Raw genomic sequence first — 22,110 nt, 5'->3', positions numbered from 1 at the left:
CCACTTGCTTCTTTATTTACTACATTCCGACAGCTAAGTAGAAGACAAACAAAGCCACTAGTAGTAGTAAAGTAAACACAGCTCTTTGCCTTCTCTTCTCGTTTCTGCTGTTATACTAACTCCGAGGCATACCAAATTTATATCTTCATTTTTGTTCTAAATTAGACTTTTTACAAAGATCCAAAGACATTTTCAGATGACTAAAACCGTCCTCATTTTTATATGTTTGTTGTCTGTAGGTGCTTAGAGAAATATGTTACTAGAAAATAACATTTGGAGACAATAACTTTCAATTTAAAGAATCAATGCTTAAATTTCAAAAAAAAAAAAAGAATCAATGCTTTTGACCTTTTTTTTTGCGTCTTGACATCGTGAAGAGTTGTTAAAAAAAGGAATTGATAAACTGATACAAGAAAGGCTATACAACATAATTGGAGCAAGTTTTTGTTGCACTGTCTTGAACTTTATATAACCGAAAGCTCCTGCAGGAGTTTGCGGTTGTGATGAATGTAAGAGACGAGATATGTGATGCGAGTAACCACAACGAAAATTTATGTAAGTGTTGACTAGAAAGGTAATCACATACCTTTAGCTCACATTTAGCTTTAGCTCTTTCTCAGTAGCTATGTCATGAGATATGATCAACTTTCTCACTTTATCGACTGGATCTCACACCTTAAGTCATAAGAGCTAAATATTTTTTACTCAAAATAATATATTCTAAATATTTTTTAAATATTATTATATATTTAAATAATAAATCTAGAAAAATAAAATTAACTTATTATAAACTGCCACATGTCGAGAGAATCGATTTTTACGGTTATGAAATGAGAAGGTAAACGTTTCTCAATTTTTATCTTCCTTTATTATATTACTTTTTAATTTTTAATTAATAGAACTCCTAAAAGAAACTACCGTTGGGCATGCCTTAAGGTACATGTATACAGATTAAAAGTTTCAAACTCTTAATGATTGACCAGCATTACTATGAAAGAAGATACTAGTAACTAACCTGCCTCACACCTGAGATCTCATCACGTGTACGGTAAGTGCTTCCTAGGTCAGACATAGAGTGACCATAGTACCTATATGTGTCCATCTCAAGGATCTGCTCAAACAAAGGTAACGTATGATGGTCATTCCCCTTAAATGACGACGTGTTGATAAGAGCAGAACAGGTAGAACTTCATAAACAACTACATGCCAGAAATGTTTTATAGAGGATTCTAGAGACGTTGACGTTATCTTGTGAGTTGTACCAATTGATAGTAGCGTATTAATCATGTGCTGTCATTTTTACATGGAAATAACAGTCAACAATCACTAGACACTAGCGGCACTTGTTATCAAAGAGATAAAACAGATGCCCACATTGTAACTCTGCGGGATAAACAGAGATACTACAGAAACAGTTTTCTTTCAAAACACAACCTCATTCAATCCAGAATCCCAGCCAATTCAAGCAATCAATGTTGTTAGCAAAGCAAAGTGGCCCAAAACAAAAATCCCACACATGTAAGCACAATTTTTATTCATTTCTTAGAATTATTGGAGTTATTCCAATTTGATTTTGAGAAACTGTAATGTGACTGAACGAAACTTACAATAGGTCCATTCTTGAGTGCGTGTTCCTTGGCAAACTTGCACGCTTGCTACACAGCCAGTGCATCCATACCATCCACCTAGTACACACAACACAGAAGATGATCACAACTTAGCTAACTTAGCTTCAAAGTCACACTACCTCAAACCAGAAAATTAAACATGGATATGATTCAACATTGATCAACAGGTCAATTAAAACCCAATGTGTACTCCACCACGATCTAGTGGTATCGTTGTAACACTTCAAGATCGAATCCACAGAGACCAAACAATTATACTATGAAATTATCAAGATCAAATATAGCTAAGACAATGGAAAAGTTTGTGTTTGAAAGTGACTAACAAAAAGCAGTAAATAAAAGAGTGTTTTAAATCAAAAGAGAAACATTGGGCGCAGGGAATCATTAGGGACTATGATCACGAATTTAGATGATTAGATAAGGATGCATTAAACACAATTCTTGAACTCAAATCTCGAATGTAAAACTAACCTACTGTCGCAGCGTTAGTTATCTATGCAAGGAATTGATTAAACTCTAAACCGTCGTTTGAATCTAGCAATCCTAGCAAGCAATAAGTTCAGGTTTGATAAGTTCACAAGGTGCCTTAACTTCAACTTTCGTTGGCTAATGATCACCTTGCTCACCTATGTTCTTTTCAAGAAACTCAACAACACTTTTGGTGGCCCGATGAATTAAACCTAAGATCTTAATCTAGGTGATCAATCTAGCTTAAGCATTAAGAACAACAATAGATGAAGAACAATAAGATCAATCCCTAATCTAACAAATCTAGCATCAATAAATCATAAATACCCTTTCTGAAACCCTAAACCCAACAGTGAAACTACTCAGCCAAAAGAATAGAAAATAGGGTTTAGAAATCTTCTCCAAAGTGTCAAGAAGGATTAGAGATCTTCTCTCTTCAGCTCTCAATACAAAATAGTCTCAGAAAATAAAGCTTATGTCTCTGGAGACCGTGCCTCTAACTTAAATATCAAAATAAAACCCTAAAAGTCGGTTTAAAACAAAAAAGGAAAAGTTGCTTCGGGTTCGGGACTGGTCGATCCCGAATGCGGATCAGCCGATCCTGGATGCTTTTCTCTGTTTGCCCCATCTGCTTGCTAGTCCGATCAGTCTTCACCAAGTTGGCTTCAGATGCTTGTTTTCATCCCCAAAACACTCAGTTTCCTTCCAAAGTAGCCTAGAACCTGTACAGACACTCACAAAAGACTAAAAATACTCTGAAAGCACACTTGGACCTAACAAAAGACTCAAAACAAGTATAAAAACTATGGTTAAAATCCTATAAAATGCAGACACATCAAATATGTCAAAGTCAAACTACAAAGATAGAGACTGAACACAATCTCATCACCTAAACCCAACTGAACGCATAACAGATTTAAATATCATAGAAAGGTTCATCCTTCCTCTTTCAATTTGTGTGTAAATTCTGATCCTTAACTCCATCTTCATGGGCCCCCATATCTTAACTTGAGTAGAATTCTAAGTTAGAACAAAATTCTTTATACAACAACCAATAAAGGCATATCTACATTGCATCATTCAGTCTCACCTTCAAGCCAGGAACATAGTCTCCACGCTTAAAATAAGCTGGAGACTTCGCCGACATCAACTCAGCCGTTCCCATCCCATCTGCATTCAGAGCAATCCAATCAACTTCAAAACTAACTCCATTACAAAACACATTCCACAAAGACAAAGTAAAGTCACTGACAATGATTATTCTCATAAACCAAGATCGCTGGCAAATCCCAAAGAGCGCAGCAATATTCAAAGCCTCAAACAACTGTCCCTGATTCGCAGCACCATCCATCACCATACAAAGTAAAGGTAACAGCTTCATCCTTAGAATACTTCTGAGCAAAAGCCAAACCACATCTCAAAGGAACTGCTGAGCTCCAACAATCCCATGACCACCGTAAAACGACGAATCCTTCTTCAAAAAATGCATAGAACCACCTTTACCGTTAGAATGAGATGATCTTCCTCTCCTCTCCATTGTAGTGAATTAATTAGTGATATATATATATATATATATATATTTTTTTTTTCCTCTTTCTAGTAGAATTATGTTTATTAAAGCAAACAAAACAAAATTGAAGAAAATGTGTTATAAGTTGACTCGATATTTACGGAAGTCTTTCTTATTTTCGAATATATTAATCCTACACTATGAAGTTGAAAGAAGCTCCCCAACACATAGCAAACCATTTTTCTCCTTTTCGTTAAACATATATAACTAAACCATGTATTATATTTTCATTGCTTATATGAAAAATTGATATGTGTACACTTATTGATTGCAAATATAAATCAGTTAATTAAATTTATAAATTTAATTATTTTTTGAAAAAATCATTAAGCATTTATTAATTATATGAAATTTTATTAAAATATGAACATAATATGAATGGACTTTTAATTTAATTTTAGATTTTATTATAATATGAACATTAAATCTATAATATGAAAGTTGGCTAACTCTCTCCCTCTGCATGCCACCTCAGCATTTTAGAACAACCTGGAGCTGACACCTAATTTAAAACAGCTAGCCAATCAAAATATAACAATTAATACAGCTCATATTTTTGAACCGATGATAATTATTCTCGGTTCCACATCAACTTTTCTCTACTCGTAAATTTTTGGCACACCGAATCAAAAAAGGTAAAAAGTCTCGCTCTTCTTCTTCTTCACACCATATGCTTTTCGTCCTCAACCCATATAGAGAGAGAGAGTAGCGGCTGATGTGTTCACGTTGTAACAGAGACTCCGTGTATCACCACCAATATATCCTTTATAATTGTCTCAAACTAGAGCGTAATTATAATGGATTTGCCACAATTTTCACCCAAAGTAGAAATGCAATACATTTGGAGAGTTAGGCTCTCTCTCTCTCTCTCATTTCCTCTTTCTCTCTTCTTTGGATATCTCTCTTTGATTTTCCAATGTCAGTCAATTTTCTATCACAAAACCAGAGAAAAAGTTTTTGAGACGGAGGTAATTTGAGTAGAAGCAAAACCAAATATGTCTCTTTTCAAGTTAGTTTCCGCGACCAAAGATTTTCACCCAACTCACAAACTTGGTGAAGATAGATTTAGAACCGTCTTCAAGGTAACCTCAATTCTGACATGCTCGATCTTAAAGTTTCATATTTTAAGTGTATCTTTGACCATTTGTTGTTTGTAAGTTTTTGTGTGTGGTTTGTATTGTATTGATTCATTCTCATTTCCTACATTTTTGTCTGATATTTTTGTGTAGCAACTCTTAGTACAATAGCTTGATCCAGAGTATTGGATATGATTGCTATGGTATGTTACAGTTGAGGTTCTTTGAGGGTTTTTGGTTAGGGTGTATGCACTTACCCTCATCGCATATTAGAAGCAACCTCACTTTCTCAATCTAAAGTTAAATTAATAACATAACACAAAAGTCTCGCAAATCTTTTCAAAAGCCTCTCAATGTTAACCAGCTCAAGGGGGTGGCAGGAGCGGCAAAATCCAAGAGTCCACTCCAAAATTCAGAAAAAAAAACCTTTGAAAAAAGGGGACAAAAAAAAATTACTGTGAAAGAGGTCTAAAAAATTTAGTTCACCTAGGGCCTAAAATTATTGAGACAAGATGTTGGTTAGTGAAGTTTGTTTGTTTTTGTGAGGACTCTTGCTTATTATTTTCAACTGGATTATACATACTTCTTCAGATGATGTAATTTTGTATTTGAGTGTTTTTAGTAGTAGTTGTTGTTGCTGCAACTGCTGCAGGTGGAACTGTTGCGGTTGAAAAGAAGGTGTTTGATATTGTTGTTTATGCGGTTGTTGAGAAGAAGGAATTGGTATCCTACTACTCCTCAAACATCTATTGCATCTATTGCAGAGTATGAAATATCGGTTGAGGCGACGGCTATTAAACATACATAATTTAAAAATATACACAAAACATCCTAAAAATAAACGTCAAAATACAAAAATACGAAACCAAAAAATAAACAACACAAATGGAAACAACAACCCGCGCATAACGCGGGCACCCACCTAGTAATAGTAATAGTATGATATATTAGAATATAGAGAGGACTAATAAAGGATGCATGTTGTGGAGTGGAACCAAAGAAAATATCTTTCTCCTTGTGGAAGTGCTGCGAGCACTTATTATACAATGAACATTTAATTTATGTTGTCAAAAAAAAAAAAAGAACATTTAATTTATGGTTTGTTATAAAATTTTAATTAAAAAAAAAGACCTCTTTATATATGACCCCAAAAAAAAAAAGACCTCTAAATAGATCTGTAGATCCATACATATTGGCACGTAAGAACCACAAACATATGGTTTTGGTCACAGTCACAGAGTCGTAGCAATTAATTAAACAGGACAAATTGTTAATAATACTAAAAAAAATTATATAATGCCTATAACTTTTGTCTACCTCCCCAAATCCAAAAGTCCAAAAGCAAAATGGAGGCCATAACAAAATATGGATCTCATTCTCAAGCTCTTGTCCTTAGTCGTTCATGTTGGCGGCTAAACTTGGACTCTCCCTACCCCTACCCTCTTCTTGGGTCACTGTCTTTTTCTAGGAACCAATCTCCAAAAAAATTGTGCTTAGTTCGAGCAACGACTAATCCTACAGATGATAACTCGACGGCTCGTCCGTTTACTCCGTATCCACCAAGTCTATGGGGTCATCACTTCCTCTCTGCTTCCGTGGATCACACGGTACTTTCATAAGCCCTCTTAATTATAAATATATAGTACTCATGATCATGTACTTACCAGAAAATGTCAACTCTTTACAGGAAATGGATGATCTTTCGAGAGAGATAGAGACACTTAAAACTATAGTGAATGCCATGCTGCTCCCTTGTAACGGTGCTGATGCAAAGCAGATAACTTGTTTGATCCATACGCTTGTTAGTCTTGGAGTCTCTTACCATTTTGAGGCTAAGATTGTTGAATTCTTAAATGATGCTTTCGAGAATATCGACGACATGATCATCGACAGCAAGGAAGATGATCTGTACACAGTTTCTGATATATTTAGGGTTTTCAGGTTATACGGTCACAACATAACTCCGGGTGAGGATCTTTGTCTTCGAACTAATTAACTAAGTTGGTTGGTTCAAGCTAAGCTGTGTTTTAGTTGATCTGATGTGACCATTTTGAACATGTTTTTAGTAACTGTTAATCTATATATACAAATATGTGTGTAGATATATTCAACAGGTTCAAAGGACTGAAGGAGACAATGGAAATTTTAAGAAATGTCTAACGGATGATGTTAGAGGTATGCTAAGCTTCTATGAAGCGTCGCACTTTGGGACAACGACAGAAGATATACTTGAAGAAGCAATGAGTTTCACACAAAAACACTTGGAGTTATTTGTGGTAGGCGGCGACAAAGCCACAGATCACCCACACATCACTAAGCTCATACAAGCTGCTCTGTATATACCTCAGAATTTCAATTTGGAAGTCTTGGTGGCAAGGGAATATATTGGCTTCTACGAACTAGAAACTGATCACAATGAAATGTTACTAAAGTTGGCCAAGCTCAACTTTAGGTTCATGCAGCTGCATTACATTCAAGATCTAAAAACTTTTACAGAGTATGTATATATCATGCTATTCATATATATTATTTATGATAATTTTACACGACTAAATTAGATGTATGCATGTATGCAGATGGTGGAGGGATCTAGATTTAGTATCTAGGATACCAAATTACTTTAGAGAGAGATTGGCGGAGCCTTATTTCTGGGCGACTGGGATTTATTACGAGCCACAGTATTCAGCTGCGCGGATCATGCTGGCCAAAGCCCTCATTGTATTTGACATCGTGGACACCACATTTGATGTATATGGTACTCTTGACGAAGTTAAGAGCCTTGTTCAATCCGTTGACAGGTACGTAGACCATTTCCATCGCCAGCAACAATGAGCATCGCTCAAAATAATGTATTTTAGTTATTATTTTTAAATATTATTATATATTTAAATAATAAATCTATAAAAAAAAAATTGACTAATCATAAACTGCCATACGTAGATTCAAAAAAATAAATAAACTGCCATACGTCATAGAAACAATTCTTATGATGCTCAATGGAGAAACTTTTCTTACTTTTTGGTTTCTTTATTATTATTTTTTAATTTTTAATTGAGAGCATCTCTAGGAAAAACGACTAAACAGAAAAAAGGAAAAAAAAATAGTTACTAGGGATGAATTTAAAAGTAATTTTCACAAAACACACCAATTTTGTTTTTTCTTTCATAGTTTGACAAAGTATATAAAAGGTCATTTCTTTCATATAAAAACCAATATTGTTGGTGTTTGATTAAATTCTAAATCGTTAAATTTGATCCCTAAAATAATTAATTAATTCTATTGATATACTACTATTAAATAAAGGTGGGATTATGACGACCTAGATGTACTACCGGACTATCTCAAAATTGTCTTTAGAACAATGTTTGACATGTTTAAAGTAGGGACTCAAAGAAAATGTGAGTTCAGAAAGAAGATGCTTTATTATGCAATACGCATATGAGCAGGTACTGTTTCATCTTATCTTTCAAATCTTATTTCCCAAACTATTGTCACTAGCTATTAAAGTATCCAAACAACACCAGTCTCTTATATGTCACAAATTAATAAGGACATTTGGATGTTTGAAATGCTTATCTTCTGTATGCTTTTCGTGTGGATTTTAGCCTAAAACTATTATTAAGCTTTAAAAGTTTACCCTAAAAACATAATTTTCTACATAGAACTAAAAAAATAAGGTTACATATGGTTTGTAGTTATGTAACGTTTGCAGCTCAAGATAGTCATGAAAGCGTACCTGAAAGAAGCCGAATGGTCAAATACAGGCCATGTGCCAAGCTATGAAGAGTACATAGAGGTTGGGATGTCTTCGACCGCAGGTCAAGTGCTGCTAGCAATCACCTTCATTGCTATGGGAGATATTGCAGGAGACGAAATTTATGAATGGCTGAGGTCAAGACCAAAACTCACCCACGCTCTTATTGCAAAATCTCGTCTCAGAGATGATATATCTACCTTTAAGGTACCATAAAATAATTAAGTCAATTAAAATGAAAATTATATGAGAAAATGTTATTACCAATTATAAACATCATCGAACTATATGTGTGTCATGTGTGTATCAGGAGGAGATGGAGAGAGGAGATATTGCTAATGGGACCAACTGTTATACGAAGCAATATATAGTAACTGAGGAAGAAGCGTGTCTTGAGTTTGAGAAAAGGACTAACCACATGTCTAAGGTCATGAACGAAGAGTTCTTGAAGGCAGCCAGTTTTGTACCGCTTCATATCCTAAGGCCTGTTTTGAATTATGGACGCTTAGGAGATGTGATCTACAAGTACGGAGATGGGTACACCTTCGCTGGAGAGAAGATCAAAGACTATATCACCTCTTTGTATGTCGATCTCATCGGTACTCCTAAAGAAAAGTTGGCCAAAAAACAGAATTGATCAGTTTTACAGACCAATCATCACAAATCACAATCCGGGCAAACCGTATTTTTTTTTTTATAAACCATATTTTCTTTGTTACAAATTTTAGGTCTGATCCGGACTAAATCTCATATTCTCTCACTAGTTACTACTATATAAACATTTTTTTTTATCTAAATTGTTTTACAATCAATCAATACAATAAAATTTGGATGTTTTTCACCAAAGCATGACACATATGCAGCTTTAACATTCAAGTTGGTATTGAGTGTTGACACATCAGTTAAAATTAATAGCCAATAAAAACATTTGAATTAATACATCTAAGATCTCTAAACCAATTAAAAAACTAGGTCTAGTAAAGGAGAATAAACATGGTCACTAAAAGAAAAATGCCATTAGATCATTATTGTAGTAAAGACCCATAGATGTAAATGAGTTTGTTTAGTGTAAGAGTTAGGTTAAGGCAATACAAGTATAAATATGCTGATGTTCCAAAGCACCGTAAATCAAAAACAAGAAAACTTAAATATTACTTTACTATATGATTTCATAAAAATAAGAACAAAAAATGCATCAACAAAAAAGAGCAACAAAAAAACATATATTAACAACAAACAAAAAAAATCTAAATTAAAAATCCAATTTTAATTTCATTGGAAGATACTTTAATTTTTCAAATACACATCTAAGTTTTTGGTTTGACGAAAACTGAACATTCTGGATTAACTATATTAACATCCAAAATATTCAGTATTGCTTTAGTAAGAGAAAAATATATTTTTCAAGTCAAAGAAACAAAAACTTATTTCTTAACATAATAAAATTTAAAATATATGTAAAACTAAATTTATGAAATTAAAAACTCAAGTATCATATAAAAATAGAAATAATACTAAAAATACAAATTCAATTATCAAAAACTTATGAAACTTGATATCAAAGAACATATATAGCCTGATATGTATGGTGATTCCTATGAACACTAGTGCTGAAGGTGTAGAAACCGCTTTGAAATTAGCAAGAAAACAAGGTTATGAAAAGAAAAATATTCTCAGAGATGAAGTACAGACTTTTCAGGTTCTTTCTTTTTAAGAATTGTTATTCACATTAGCATATTACAAATTTAGAAGACTATTTTTACAGGCTATAATCGTCATTTCTTGTGGCTTCGATTTCTATTTTATTTATTACTGGTTTGAACTTAGTTGTGATTGTTTTCGTGTGTTTCTTGCTTCTGGTTATTTCTTAAATCTATTTTCTTGAAAAAAAATCATGTGTTATATAGTTTCTTTCTAAACTTCTATCAATATACTCAGAGGTTTGTGTAGAAAATTGCTCTGTATTAACACCTAAGCGAAAGTGACTTTGTTGAAGAGGAAATAGAAATATGATTAGTAACACATGCAGCTAAACACCGAGAAGGATCTTTAGCCTTTAGCCTTTAGCATAATCCATATGATTTTCGGCAAAAGTTCGAAGAAATAGATAGAAGAAAAGCAATATTTGTGTAACCTAATTTGGTCGCCGGTAAAATCAGAAAAGTGATGAATAGAGTACAGGAAAGTATTGTTAAAAGATGGTGTTACAGTTATTGAATGAAAAAAAAAAGATAAGTTATATGAAATTATGGAGACAAAGGTTGAAGTGACTAAACCTAAAGTACTCGTAAGAGATCAATCAAGAACATTTACAATGTAGACATCAAAGAGTAATCTCTTTCAGTTTGTGAATTGTTAGTGGAAAACAAATCAATAACTAAGGATGAAATCCCTTAACTTAAGACAAAATTAAAAATATATTCAAAAATTAAAATTTTGAAATTAAAAGTTTATGTATCATATGATGATGTAAATAATAATAACCAAAAAAAAGAAATTACCACTGAAATTATTTTAAAATTATGAAAATTATTCTAAACAACATATGTTAAATTATGAAATCAAAAAACAAAACAAAAATAAATATAAGAAAAATAAAATAAAAAACCAACCCACAGCGAAATAGGTTGGAGTAAATTCCATCTCTAAAATAAAGAAAGTTACTCTAAAATAAAGAAAAAAAAAATGAAGATATAGATTGGAGATGCTCTAAGAAATGTTTGCTCGTAATTTTATATTTTATATTTTGGAAACACGTTTTGTAAAGTATGCACCACACGGTTGGGCCTAAACATAGCAATCCAATAATGAATACAAAATAATTTCAACAAACTAAAGATAATAAAGTAAAAACTTAGAGCACAAAAAATAAAATAGATGATCTAATCGAAAGAAATGAGCTTCTGTTTATAAATTAATTGATACGAAAATAAATTCGTATGAGATAAAAAAACAAAAGAAAGAAAGCAAATAGAGAGAAAAAAAAAATTAAGAAGAAGCTAAAGCTACTAACTAACAAGTTGTGTTGATACAACCTTCACGACCGAGGATCTTGTTGTTTGTAGTGGAATCAACAGTCAGCTCTAAACTTTCGATTTTTTTTTTCAATTAGGATTGTATTTATAAGCTTGATTATATATGGATTTATTTATAAGTCAAAAATCTTCTGCATGTTACATTTACCAATCCTTTGTTTTTTTTTCTCCTTCCATTATACAAGCATCCATTTGGATATTCACTTTAACTAGAAAATCAAAACCGTTTGCAAATGTTAGGAATCTGAAAAGTCTGATCCCTAATTTAATTTGTAGAATGGTTGGAATAGTGTTGCAGTATACTTAGCTAATTAAGTGAATTGTGTGCTTCAACCAAAAAAAAGAAAGTGAATTGTGTTATTCTTCTAGAGCGAATGAATATATGTTTATAGATATGGAACGTTATGGTTGTAGAATATATCAATTAGAAGAAGCTTTTACCAAATCTCTCAAAAATTCTGAGACCTACTTTTTTTTTTGTCTTCCTACAGTAAAAATAAAAATAAACATAAAAGTATAACATCTACACAAGATTGGAGTTTTGAGTTGGTTTTCTTATAAATTATAGGGAATTTAGTTTAATATACCACATTTCTCACAAAACTTTCTAAATGTACCACAATTGAGATTCCTTTTCTGATCTACCATAAATGTGAGGTAGAATGACGTTTTTGCCCTCCTGCTAATATGACAAGTCTCGTAGACAATTTGAGGAGTACAAACTTGTCCACTAGCTTAAATTACTTGTCTAGAACATAAATAAATAAAGGACTAGTTGTCTCTCCTTTGTGCAAGTTTAAAACTGGTCCACCGAGTTAATAAAAATGTTGTTTACTAGAATTTTTGTGAATCATCTAGTGCATGACAAATTTAATAGAGGACAAGTGGACATTGTGGACAAGTTGTGAAACTAGTACAATACAAGCCATGAAACTTAGTATCTAAAAGTCTAATTAAGTATAACTTGTCCACAAACAATAAAACCAACTTGTCTACAAAAAAAAAAAAGAGATTTGGTCCACAGGAACTGGTTCACCAAATCTGATCCATCTACAACCAAATTGTGTGGTCCACAGTGTAAACCTGGCTGGATTGTGGACAACGTCTTTCATAGACATATCACTGGATCTGGTCCATCAAAACATGTCCACAACGACACCACAACCACACCGGAGGATACAATAGTCATTTTGTCATGAGCAGATGTGGTACATTGAAAAAAAAGTTTCGAATGTGATACATTGGAAAAGTTTGAGTTTTGAATGTGGTATAATTGTTAAATATCTCTAAATTATAACCATGGTTTGTATTTTTCACATGCTGTGTCTTGGACGTAATTGGTACCGTTGGAGATGAGAATCTCTCGTTGACGTGGAAAAGGGATTTTCAAATGCAAATACTACTGCTAGAAGTTGTGGTCTCTCTTATTAAGATTGCTCTCATCTTACAGAAGTTGTATTATATTAGACTTTTAGTCTTTGCTTACTCAAAGGTGTAGAAAACAATCCATACGTTCTGAAGTTGATTATATATGGATTTTTCAGATTTTTTATATATTCACAGTTCACTTATAGTTACATGCCTTAGAATTTACAAAGTAAAACATAATAAAAAATTAAGCAAAACATAGGTAATATTTAAGTAAAACAGAAATAAAATTCAAGCAAAACATAAGTAAAACTACAATAATAGTCTCATCAAGTAATCAGAAATTCATTTTAATAAACTCATTATCTTCTTCAAAAATTTTGTGTGTTTTACTTACGAATAAATATATATATATATATATCATAATGGTAAATAAAATTTTCTATTCAATTAAATTGGTACTAAATAATTAATACTGCTATTTTAAAATTTAACATCCATTTTTATTGGCTGATATCCATGTTAAATAAGATTAGTAATATTAACGATACTAACAAAACAATTGCCTTCGTACCGCATGACAGATTAAAGTGTACAGCATGCTCGACACTGAACACTTCCTTAATTAAGGAAGTGATTATGATGGGTTACTTGATTTCCAAAAATATAGATTCCCCATTCACGTTTATGGCCCATTTTACCGTAATCCTTTATTATAAAATGTTTTCTCGTCATTTTTATATATGTTTTGCTGATTTAATAACCTCCAAATTAAAATGGCAAAACTCATTAATTAGGAAAAGCTCAACAAGTAAGGGCTTCCGGAAGCAGATTTTATATAAGGTTTTATGGGCATCAATTGTCAAAATTGTCTAATAGTCTAGTGGTTATACTGTTCAAGTGATGTTCTCTTTGCCCCCTCTCTTGTTCGAATCCCCTCAACTGTCATTCAATTCAAAAACGAGTTTTTTTCTTCCATTATTTCTTAAAAAACTATTTTTACTAATATTCTTTTGTAAGATTACTTAAATTAAATAATTATTTACTCAATAATTTAACTAATTATTTTGTCTTCTTCTATTTCTTTTTTTTTTCTCTCAAGTTTGCCAATCTATGTGGTTCATTTTTATTATTACAGATCAGAAGAATTAATATACAATTACTTAATAATTAAATGATGAAAGTTAGTTTCAGATAAAGTTATAAGAATATAGTTTTTCCTGTCTGTTTTGCTTGTTTGTTTATATTAATTTTTTTGAACACCCAACATTTGTTTATATTCAACTTTTGTAAACATATTAAACTTTTATCTATATTAACATTTTTGAAGTACATTTTGGTTTATGCCCTTAAAGTTTTACTTATTTAATTTATTTTTTACAATATTAACCCCTAAAACAATTCCATAAATAATATTGCAGAAAAACTGAAATACTAAACTTTCTTAAATTGACCAACATTTGTTACATTTATTGCCATAAAATCTTAACAACATCTATACATTCCGATTTTTCCAAAAACAACTCTACCCACAAGTTTTAACCCATTAAATCGCCAAAATTATTTTTATGGATGCTAGAATCTCTCAAATTTAAATGATATACAATAGATTTTCCATAACAAAAGTTTACAATCTCCATAATTATATTAACACTAATAAATTTTCTAAACCGAAAATCTAATTATCAAATGTCACATTGAATATGTTGAAAACCCCATATAATTTGGTTTTTTTTTTTTTGAGGAGTTACCAAAAATATTAAAATTCTATTAATTATCATAAACTATATATATTGACATGGAAATTATAAACTATAAAAATATGTTAATTTGGTAGAACAATTAACATAATTAAACTTGATAAAAAAATTTATTTTGATTATTTTTTTTACACAAAAACTTATTTTGATTTTGGTGAGACGGGTTGGCATTAATCCCATATAGGGAGTTAAGTGGAATTGTTTTTTTAAAACACTTTTAGATGTGTACCCGGAGATAAATGTATTATACATATAACACACGGGTTAAAACCTTGAAAACACTACAAAAATCATATACTTTGAATACTTATATCAAATACCTGTAAAATTTTATATTTTAAAAATTAATAATAAAATAATAAAATAACAAATAAATACAATATAAATTTTAAATTTTTAAAATTAAAAATATTATCCCGCAGTATACCACGGGTTAAATCCTAGTGTCATTTTATTATGTCAAACAATTTTTTTGGGGCATCAGTTCTTAGTTTGCTTTAGGTATCATATATTTTCGAGTCGGGAAAAACAATGACATTTATATTTTTTACAACCATTTTTATCCATATGAAGAAAATGGTTTTTCATACATTATTTTGTAATTAGAATTAGAATCCAGGAGGAAAAAATATATAACTTAAACTAATAACTTTTTAGGAACTTGTATGTTTGTTTTTTACTAATTAAAACGGTTATAGTGGCCAACGAAGAGCAAAAGAATGAGGATATTGTAGATGGCTAATATATAACGATCAACTAGAACCCTATATTTCATAGATTAAAGAAAAAAACTATGCACCCTACATATTTGTTATCAGTGTATGTGATTTATATCATTAAGCTAGCCGTAAATATTATTTTTTTTTTTAAAAGAAGAAAGAAGTTCCACGTAAATGCAATGTACGTATGTATCAATCTTTACGTTTTTGGTGCATTTCGTTATTTATTTCCCCTAGCTAGTAAAATCAAATTCAAGGGATTGTTCTCCAACGTTGACACATCATCCTTTTTAGTTGAAAGAGAAGTTGACACATCAACCAATAAAATTATAACAATACAATAAAAAAAAAAAAGGAATTGCTCTCCAGTGTTACACATCAGTAAAAATAAAAATTAGTATTTTCACGAATAATAAGGATTCACGAAATTATAACAATATAATTTTCACGAATGCCTTTTAGAATTAGTATTTGTCACCAAGTACTATGTAAAAACTTCGTGTCAATAAGCATTCACGAAATTATAAAGTTTAATGAGTTGTATATGTTTTGTAGAGAGGAAACTTACGGTTTGATGGTCGCCAAGTCTCTGTTGAAATCCTGAAGCTCAATTAGGAGATTTCATCCGATCTTTTTGGTGAAGAGCAAAGCTGGAGCCATTTAGAAAGTAAGGTGATTGGTTTCCTCTTCCCCTTTCCTTCTGTTTTTCTTTTTATTGTCCATGTTTGTCGATAAACCAAGGACACTTGACTAATTTATTATGTGACTAAATTCTCTCATTTTGTTTTTGGTTCTCTGTTTCATACAATAGCTTTGATTGGAGAGAGCGGAAGCAGGGAAACAACAACAGCAACTGCGTTGTTGCAGAGGTTTTACGAACTTGATTCTGGTCAGATCACTTTTGATGGAGTTGAGATCAAGACATTTCATGTGATATGGTTAAGACAACAAACCGGATTGGTGTGCCGAGAACCTGTTTTGTTCAATGAAACGATCCGAGCAAACATTGCTTATGGTAAAGGAGGAGATGTTACTAAAACCGAAATCGTATCTGCAGCTGACCTATCTTACGCTCATGGCTTCATCAGTGGCCTACAACATGTAACTTTAACCGGAATAATCAAACCAAATAAACAGATTGTCTAGCCCTAATTCCTAAGTCCATGGTTTCATATTAGACTGAAAGATTTACTTACTATTGCAGGTCTATGATACAATGGTGGGTGAAAGAGGAGTTCAATTATCATGTGGGCAAAAAGCAGAGAGTAGCCATACCAAAGCAATTGTTAAAGATCCTAAGGTGTTGCTACTTGATGAAGCCACGAGTGCTCTAGACGTCGAGTCAGAGCGTGTGGTTCAGGATGCATTGGACCGGGTTATGGTTAACCAAACCACCGTACATGGTGGTGGCACATCGGTTATCGACTACCAAGAATACTGATGTAATTGCGGTGGTTAAGAATGGAGTCATAGTGGAGAGAGGAAAGCATGAGACTTTAATTAATATCAAAGATGGTGTTTATGCTTCTTTTTTTTTTTTTTTTCACAAGAGTGTCTTTATTGTATTAAGTCAAGTAAACTGGCCAAAATTACAGTCAAAAAACTAAAAACGAAAGTTCAACTACAAACAAGTCTACAATGCAAACAAACTAAAAATGAAAGCCCACATGCCCAATTAGAAAACCCTTCTCAGAAGAAAGAATCTCTAAAACACAGAACACGTGTCACAAGAGAAGCTTCAGGGAGGACACGTGCGAGACGAAGAGGTAGAAGTCTGAAGGTCTCCGGTCACCGGCAACGGAAAGCATCGCCGGAAAACTTCATTTCCGGCTGAAATCACCGACGAACAACAGAAAAAACTCTCGATCTACGCCAACAGGAAAGGTCGAGTTCCAATTAGCTGAGAACAGACTCCATCGAAGCAAATCTTACTCTTCTTCTTCAGAAAAAACTTTCAATCTTCAAAGAGGGTAGATCTAAAAAAATCCTAAAAAACACAACAACAAAAGGAAAACAAAGAGATTTAAAAAAATAAGTAGCCGCCGGATACAACGCTGCCGTGAAGACCAACGCACGCTGGAATCTAAGCCGGACATGACATCGCCAAAGAGGCCGATGCATGCCGGAAGCATAGCCGGACATGAAATCGCCGTGGAGGCCGATGCATGCCGGGAACAGAACCGTCCACCACCATTAGAGAAAACGGTCGATGACGGAGCCAAAATCCGATCCAATCCCCCACAAAAGGAACCGGTGTTGGACGAAATGAAACGGTTAACCCACCAGACAACCGTGTCGGAACATAACAGCCGCCCGAAGAAACCTTAGATGAGAGTTTCTCTCTCTGGAAAATTTAGAGAGAGAAGAGAGAGAAACTCCCTACCACAAATCTAGCTGTGGTGTTTATGCTTCTTTAGTCACCTTTTAAATCTTTAAGCAACAAATAATAACGAAAAAAACAAAAAAAATTACTATAGAACACAATGGAATATTTCATTAAATATGATTTTGATTCCAAACAACATAAAAATATATATATTTCAAAAAGTACAAAACAAAAAAAAATTAGAAAATAAAAAAATCTAAAAACAACCCGCGATTGGTGATAGTATTTGTCTTTCTCTGATAACGAACCGAAATTGCTTATCCCTAGCTACTTGTTTGTGGCTATGAATGATATTCCTCGTATTCCTGTAAGTAAATGAATTAAAATCAATTCAAAAATTCAAGATCTTCAACACAAATAACATGTACTGTAAGTAGTAGCTTTATAGTCCCTAAAACGTTCAGAATAACAAGTACATATGTAGAGACACATAATTGTTAACTATTACAGTTGGGTTCACTTGAAAGCCATCAAAAAGATTGTGGAAGCTGGTGCACTTAAACTGGAGATCATCCCAAACCCAAAGGTACCAGATTTCCAATCATGCCATGCAACATGTCTAATGTATTGCAATTTTGCATAATTTGTCTCAACTCTTGGCAGAAAGTTGATGGAGTCAAAGTTCTTCAACTGGAAATTGCAGTTGGTACTGCGATAAGAGTAGGCATTACGCTCTATATTTTAACAAACATAATTTTCAATAAACAAAACTGTTATTTTTCTTTATTATTTACCTGTTTTCAAACTGTTTTTTAATAATGCAATCGGTGTGAATGTACATCGGTCACGGTTCTTGTTCATAAACTGCAAGCAAAACACAAATTTGTGATGATGATATGAAAGTAATATAGAGCATAGGTCCTAGAAGATTATGATCGATAAAATAACTAAGGAAGCAAAGCTCCATGGGGATGGTGAAAAGAAGATATGCATTGAGAGATTAGAAATTGATAAAGATTGATTAAGAAAGCTTGCAATACTTGAGATATAATTGAAACTGGCATGTGTTATTGAGTTGAAAAATTATAATTAAATAAAGATTTGGATCCCGTAACATAAAAAACAAATTGGTAACTTTATCTAAATTTACTTCGATAACTTTTCTTTAAACAACCATATAAAAACAGAGACAATAGAATTTTACCCCTTTATGAAATGTATTTTATTAAAATTGTAGCAATTACTCTAAATTTTTTATATAAATATCTTTAAGAATTTCCAATGTACCTAAAAAAAACTACAAAAGTTGACATAAAAATTATATTTTGTCAAGATTAGTTTCAATTCTCCTTCATTTTCATATTTAAATAAAAATAAAATAACTTTTAAATATATCCGGCAGCATAGTGTGGATTTTTTTTCTAGAAAAACAGAACTATAAAAACATGTTTTACTGAGATTACCCTATGAATTACGACTTTAAAAAGTATAAAACAAAAAATTATAAAAAGACATATAAAAATAAATTCACAGCGTAGCGCGGGTACTAACATATAACTTTAGAATCACGTTCTCTATTATGTACTTTTGGAGACTTCTTGTTTTTAGTTTAGAGTAATAGACATGTCTAATTAAGTTGATTAAATTAATATTATGTAAAAAACAAGTTGTTTAATAAATAACCTGAGTTGTTTAATAAATATTAGCGGTATACCGTGAGTTGAAATTATAGAACTAAAAATCTAAATACGATTATACAATCTTAAATACTAAAGAAAGCAAACAAAATTAACAAACAAATATAACTTTATTTTTTTAGTTTGAAATAACTTGTCTCAAATGTACCACATGTTTAATTCATAATAAGTTTTATTAAGTACCAAGTTTAAAGATTACAATGTAAAATATTAAACTCAACAAGAGTTTCCTCCCGGACCACCATAATTAAAAAAGAAACCGAGTCGTGTACGATGAAATGGTTTCACTTTACCAATTCTTATGTCATAACATTTTGGACTATCTACCAAAATCTCCGTAGGAAAAGAATTCATTTTACGACTGTTATAGTTGGAATCCAAAGCTTCAATATTTGTAAACATTGCTGAATCTGTGCGGCTTCCAACTGGAAAATTACCATTACCCATTGGGGGACTTGAACCCGAATGGGAAGCACGAACTATACCTCCAACTCCAACTGTATTAGCACCACTGTTTAAAATATCAAATAGCTCTTTTGGCCAATATCCAATATCTACGCTGGGTGCATTTTTTATCAGTTGCGTAAGCCACCAATTTCCTGTTGCTTTATCCTTTTTTATACATCAAAAGATGAAACAAATTTGTAAAAACGAAAAAGAATATGTGCTACTAATATTAGTTAAAGCAAACTGGTATTATATAATCAAATACATGTCGATCACTAATATGATTCATAAATAATTAATTTCTAAATTCATAATTTATTTTCATGAAAATATATAAAGAAACTGAAGAAATACCTGATGGATGGACCAACGCGACCAATCAGGGACTCTAGGGTTAAGGTTTATGGGTTGGACTATGGGAATTATCCTTGATACCTGAATAAACCCATCACATGCTGTATTGTAACATCCTTTTCCATCTTTACCCTGTTGAAATCATGTTTAATATTCACATTTTATTTTATTTAAGGATTAAGTATAAATACTTTAAGGAAAACTAAAGAATAAAAAATTTACATGCACACCTTAAAATATCCATATGTCCAAAGTTGTCTGGTGCCAAAGAAACTTGGATTTATCTGTTAAAACAACTTTCAATACTTGAATCCTATCAAGTGTTTATAAATGAATTTTACAAAAAAAAACATTGAAATGTAGAACTTACAATATAACCCGCTTGGATAAAATTGACTTGGTTATTCAACCAACTACCTATATATATTTCACTATATAAAGCCTGGTCTATTCCGATGTTCAGCGTATATCCATTATACCAAGCTTCAACGCCACGATATGGACCACCACGTGACCTTACTCCAACAACCTACCAAGAACCAGTTTTATTGACATATATATATATATATATAATAATACTTCAAATACATATAAAACATAACTAGATCTAATGTATAAGGAGAAAATTAAATGTTTACATGTGTTCAGGATTATTGACTGTTAGCGGATGGAAATACTTCTCAGCAAAAAGTTGTGTCTTGGTATTGTATTCACTTGAGATTCTCAATATAGGAACGGTTCCACTTGGACATCCTTTTTTCTTTGAATATGATTTGTTTTTGTCAATCTGATTCCTTAATTCATGTCTTGAAACTGAAGGTTTCATCTTGTAAAGAATTCTTGAATGTCAAATTCAAAATCACATTTTATAAAAATAAATTCAAAATCATATAGAAAATGAAAATTTTAAATGTTAATGCACCTGGATTGTGTGATTTTGGAGCAAAGGATGATCAAGTCTTGGTTGCTTATTAATATCTACGCAATTATATGTAGCATTTTCACCTATCTGCCAACGACCAAAAAAAAGAGAGGTGATTTTGAACCTTAACATAATAAGGGAGACATGTGTATGAAGTTCTAAAAAATATTAACGCTAACTTTGAAGGAACTGTTAGGCAACACACTTTGATTAGAATGAACTAAGGTTGTTGAGAAGAATAGATGTAATAGATTTAAAACCAGATCTATTTTAGTTAGTGAAGACATTTTGTTTTGTTTAGTTTCATCAAGAATGAAATCACTATGTTACTTATATATACATATAATTAGCATTACATCAGTTTTTTCTAATAAACGAATAAAAATACCAATATTTGACTACAATATTATGTGACTCATATTGATATTGTAGTCAAATATGTAGACCAGAAAGAAAGAAATAAAGTATTAAATAAGTATTAAATGGACAATGTGATAATACTTTGACCAGAAAGAAAGAAAAAAAGGATTTACTTATTACGTTATCAGTTATAACTTACCATCAATTAAAATACAAATTGTAATTAATCTGTAGACCCGGTAACTTAAAAAATAGTCACGATGAAATTGATTTTGTAATTATCTTTTGTTTATTAATTATGTTAAGGTGTGTACTTAATATTTATGTATGATAACGCTATATTTTTGGATTTCAAACTCCATTCTAATTATTTATCTATCTTTATAAATATAAAATTAGCATTTCTCTCTTCTCATTTTGCTACCTAAACAACAGTACTTTTTAATTTTAAAATAAACTTAAAATATTCATGTAGTATATCGTTATGTTACCTATAATTAATAAAAAGTTTAAATAAATTAAAACTAATTATGTAAGATAAATAAAATGTTGAAATAAGAAAAAAAAATATTATAATTTTTTTATTAGTGGTAATAATATAATTAAACTTTTCTTTTAAACTGATT

The 22,110-nt window shown here is 31.7% G+C and overlaps 1 protein-coding gene and 3 pseudogenes across 4 annotated transcripts; 2 read left to right on the top strand and 2 right to left on the bottom strand.

Moving 5' to 3' along the window:
* Nucleotides 1-369: 369 nt before the first annotated feature.
* Nucleotides 370-3,261, bottom strand: LOC104789751 (pyruvate dehydrogenase E1 component subunit alpha-2, mitochondrial-like; annotated as a pseudogene).
* A 2,825-nt stretch (nt 3,262-6,086) lies between these two features.
* On the top strand, nt 6,087-9,293 carry LOC147944872 (dolabella-3,7-dien-18-ol synthase TPS06-like; annotated as a pseudogene). The gene is made up of 7 exons (XR_015558570.1): nt 6,087-6,349; nt 6,430-6,709; nt 6,844-7,239; nt 7,319-7,540; nt 8,046-8,188; nt 8,455-8,703; nt 8,807-9,293. The product of XR_015558570.1 is annotated as a dolabella-3,7-dien-18-ol synthase TPS06-like (transcript).
* A 788-nt stretch (nt 9,294-10,081) lies between these two features.
* Nucleotides 10,082-17,006, top strand: LOC104788093 (ABC transporter B family member 21 pseudogene; annotated as a pseudogene). Its single transcript, XR_015598104.1, has 3 exons — nt 10,082-10,148; nt 16,190-16,479; nt 16,583-17,006. The product of XR_015598104.1 is annotated as an ABC transporter B family member 21 pseudogene (transcript).
* A 2,549-nt stretch (nt 17,007-19,555) lies between these two features.
* On the bottom strand, nt 19,556-21,423 carry LOC104788092 (protein neprosin-like). 2 transcript variants are annotated; one of them, XM_087512184.1, is made up of 7 exons: nt 21,304-21,411; nt 21,125-21,211; nt 20,842-21,028; nt 20,573-20,730; nt 20,433-20,486; nt 20,203-20,334; nt 19,556-20,013 (listed from the first exon to the last, which is right to left on the bottom strand). In XM_087512184.1, exons 1-7 carry the CDS (start codon nt 21,409-21,411, stop codon nt 19,618-19,620), a joined length of 1,122 nt encoding a protein of 373 aa, XP_087368310.1. In that variant the 3' UTR covers nt 19,556-19,617. The 2 variants fall into 2 exon arrangements, with proteins under 2 accessions (XP_087368310.1, XP_087368311.1); XM_087512185.1 differs by lacking the exon at nt 20,842-21,028 and having other exon boundaries at nt 20,573-20,731; nt 21,304-21,423.
* Nucleotides 21,424-22,110: the final 687 nt, after the last annotated feature.

Source organism: Camelina sativa, chromosome 5 (genome assembly GCF_030686135.1).
Source record: "Camelina sativa cultivar CO46 ecotype springtype chromosome 5, ASM3068613v1".
NCBI classification, from domain to species: Eukaryota; Viridiplantae; Streptophyta; class Magnoliopsida; order Brassicales; family Brassicaceae; genus Camelina; species Camelina sativa.
The sequence above is the reverse complement of the archived record's forward strand: the minus strand, read 5'-3'. Positions and strand labels throughout refer to the sequence as shown.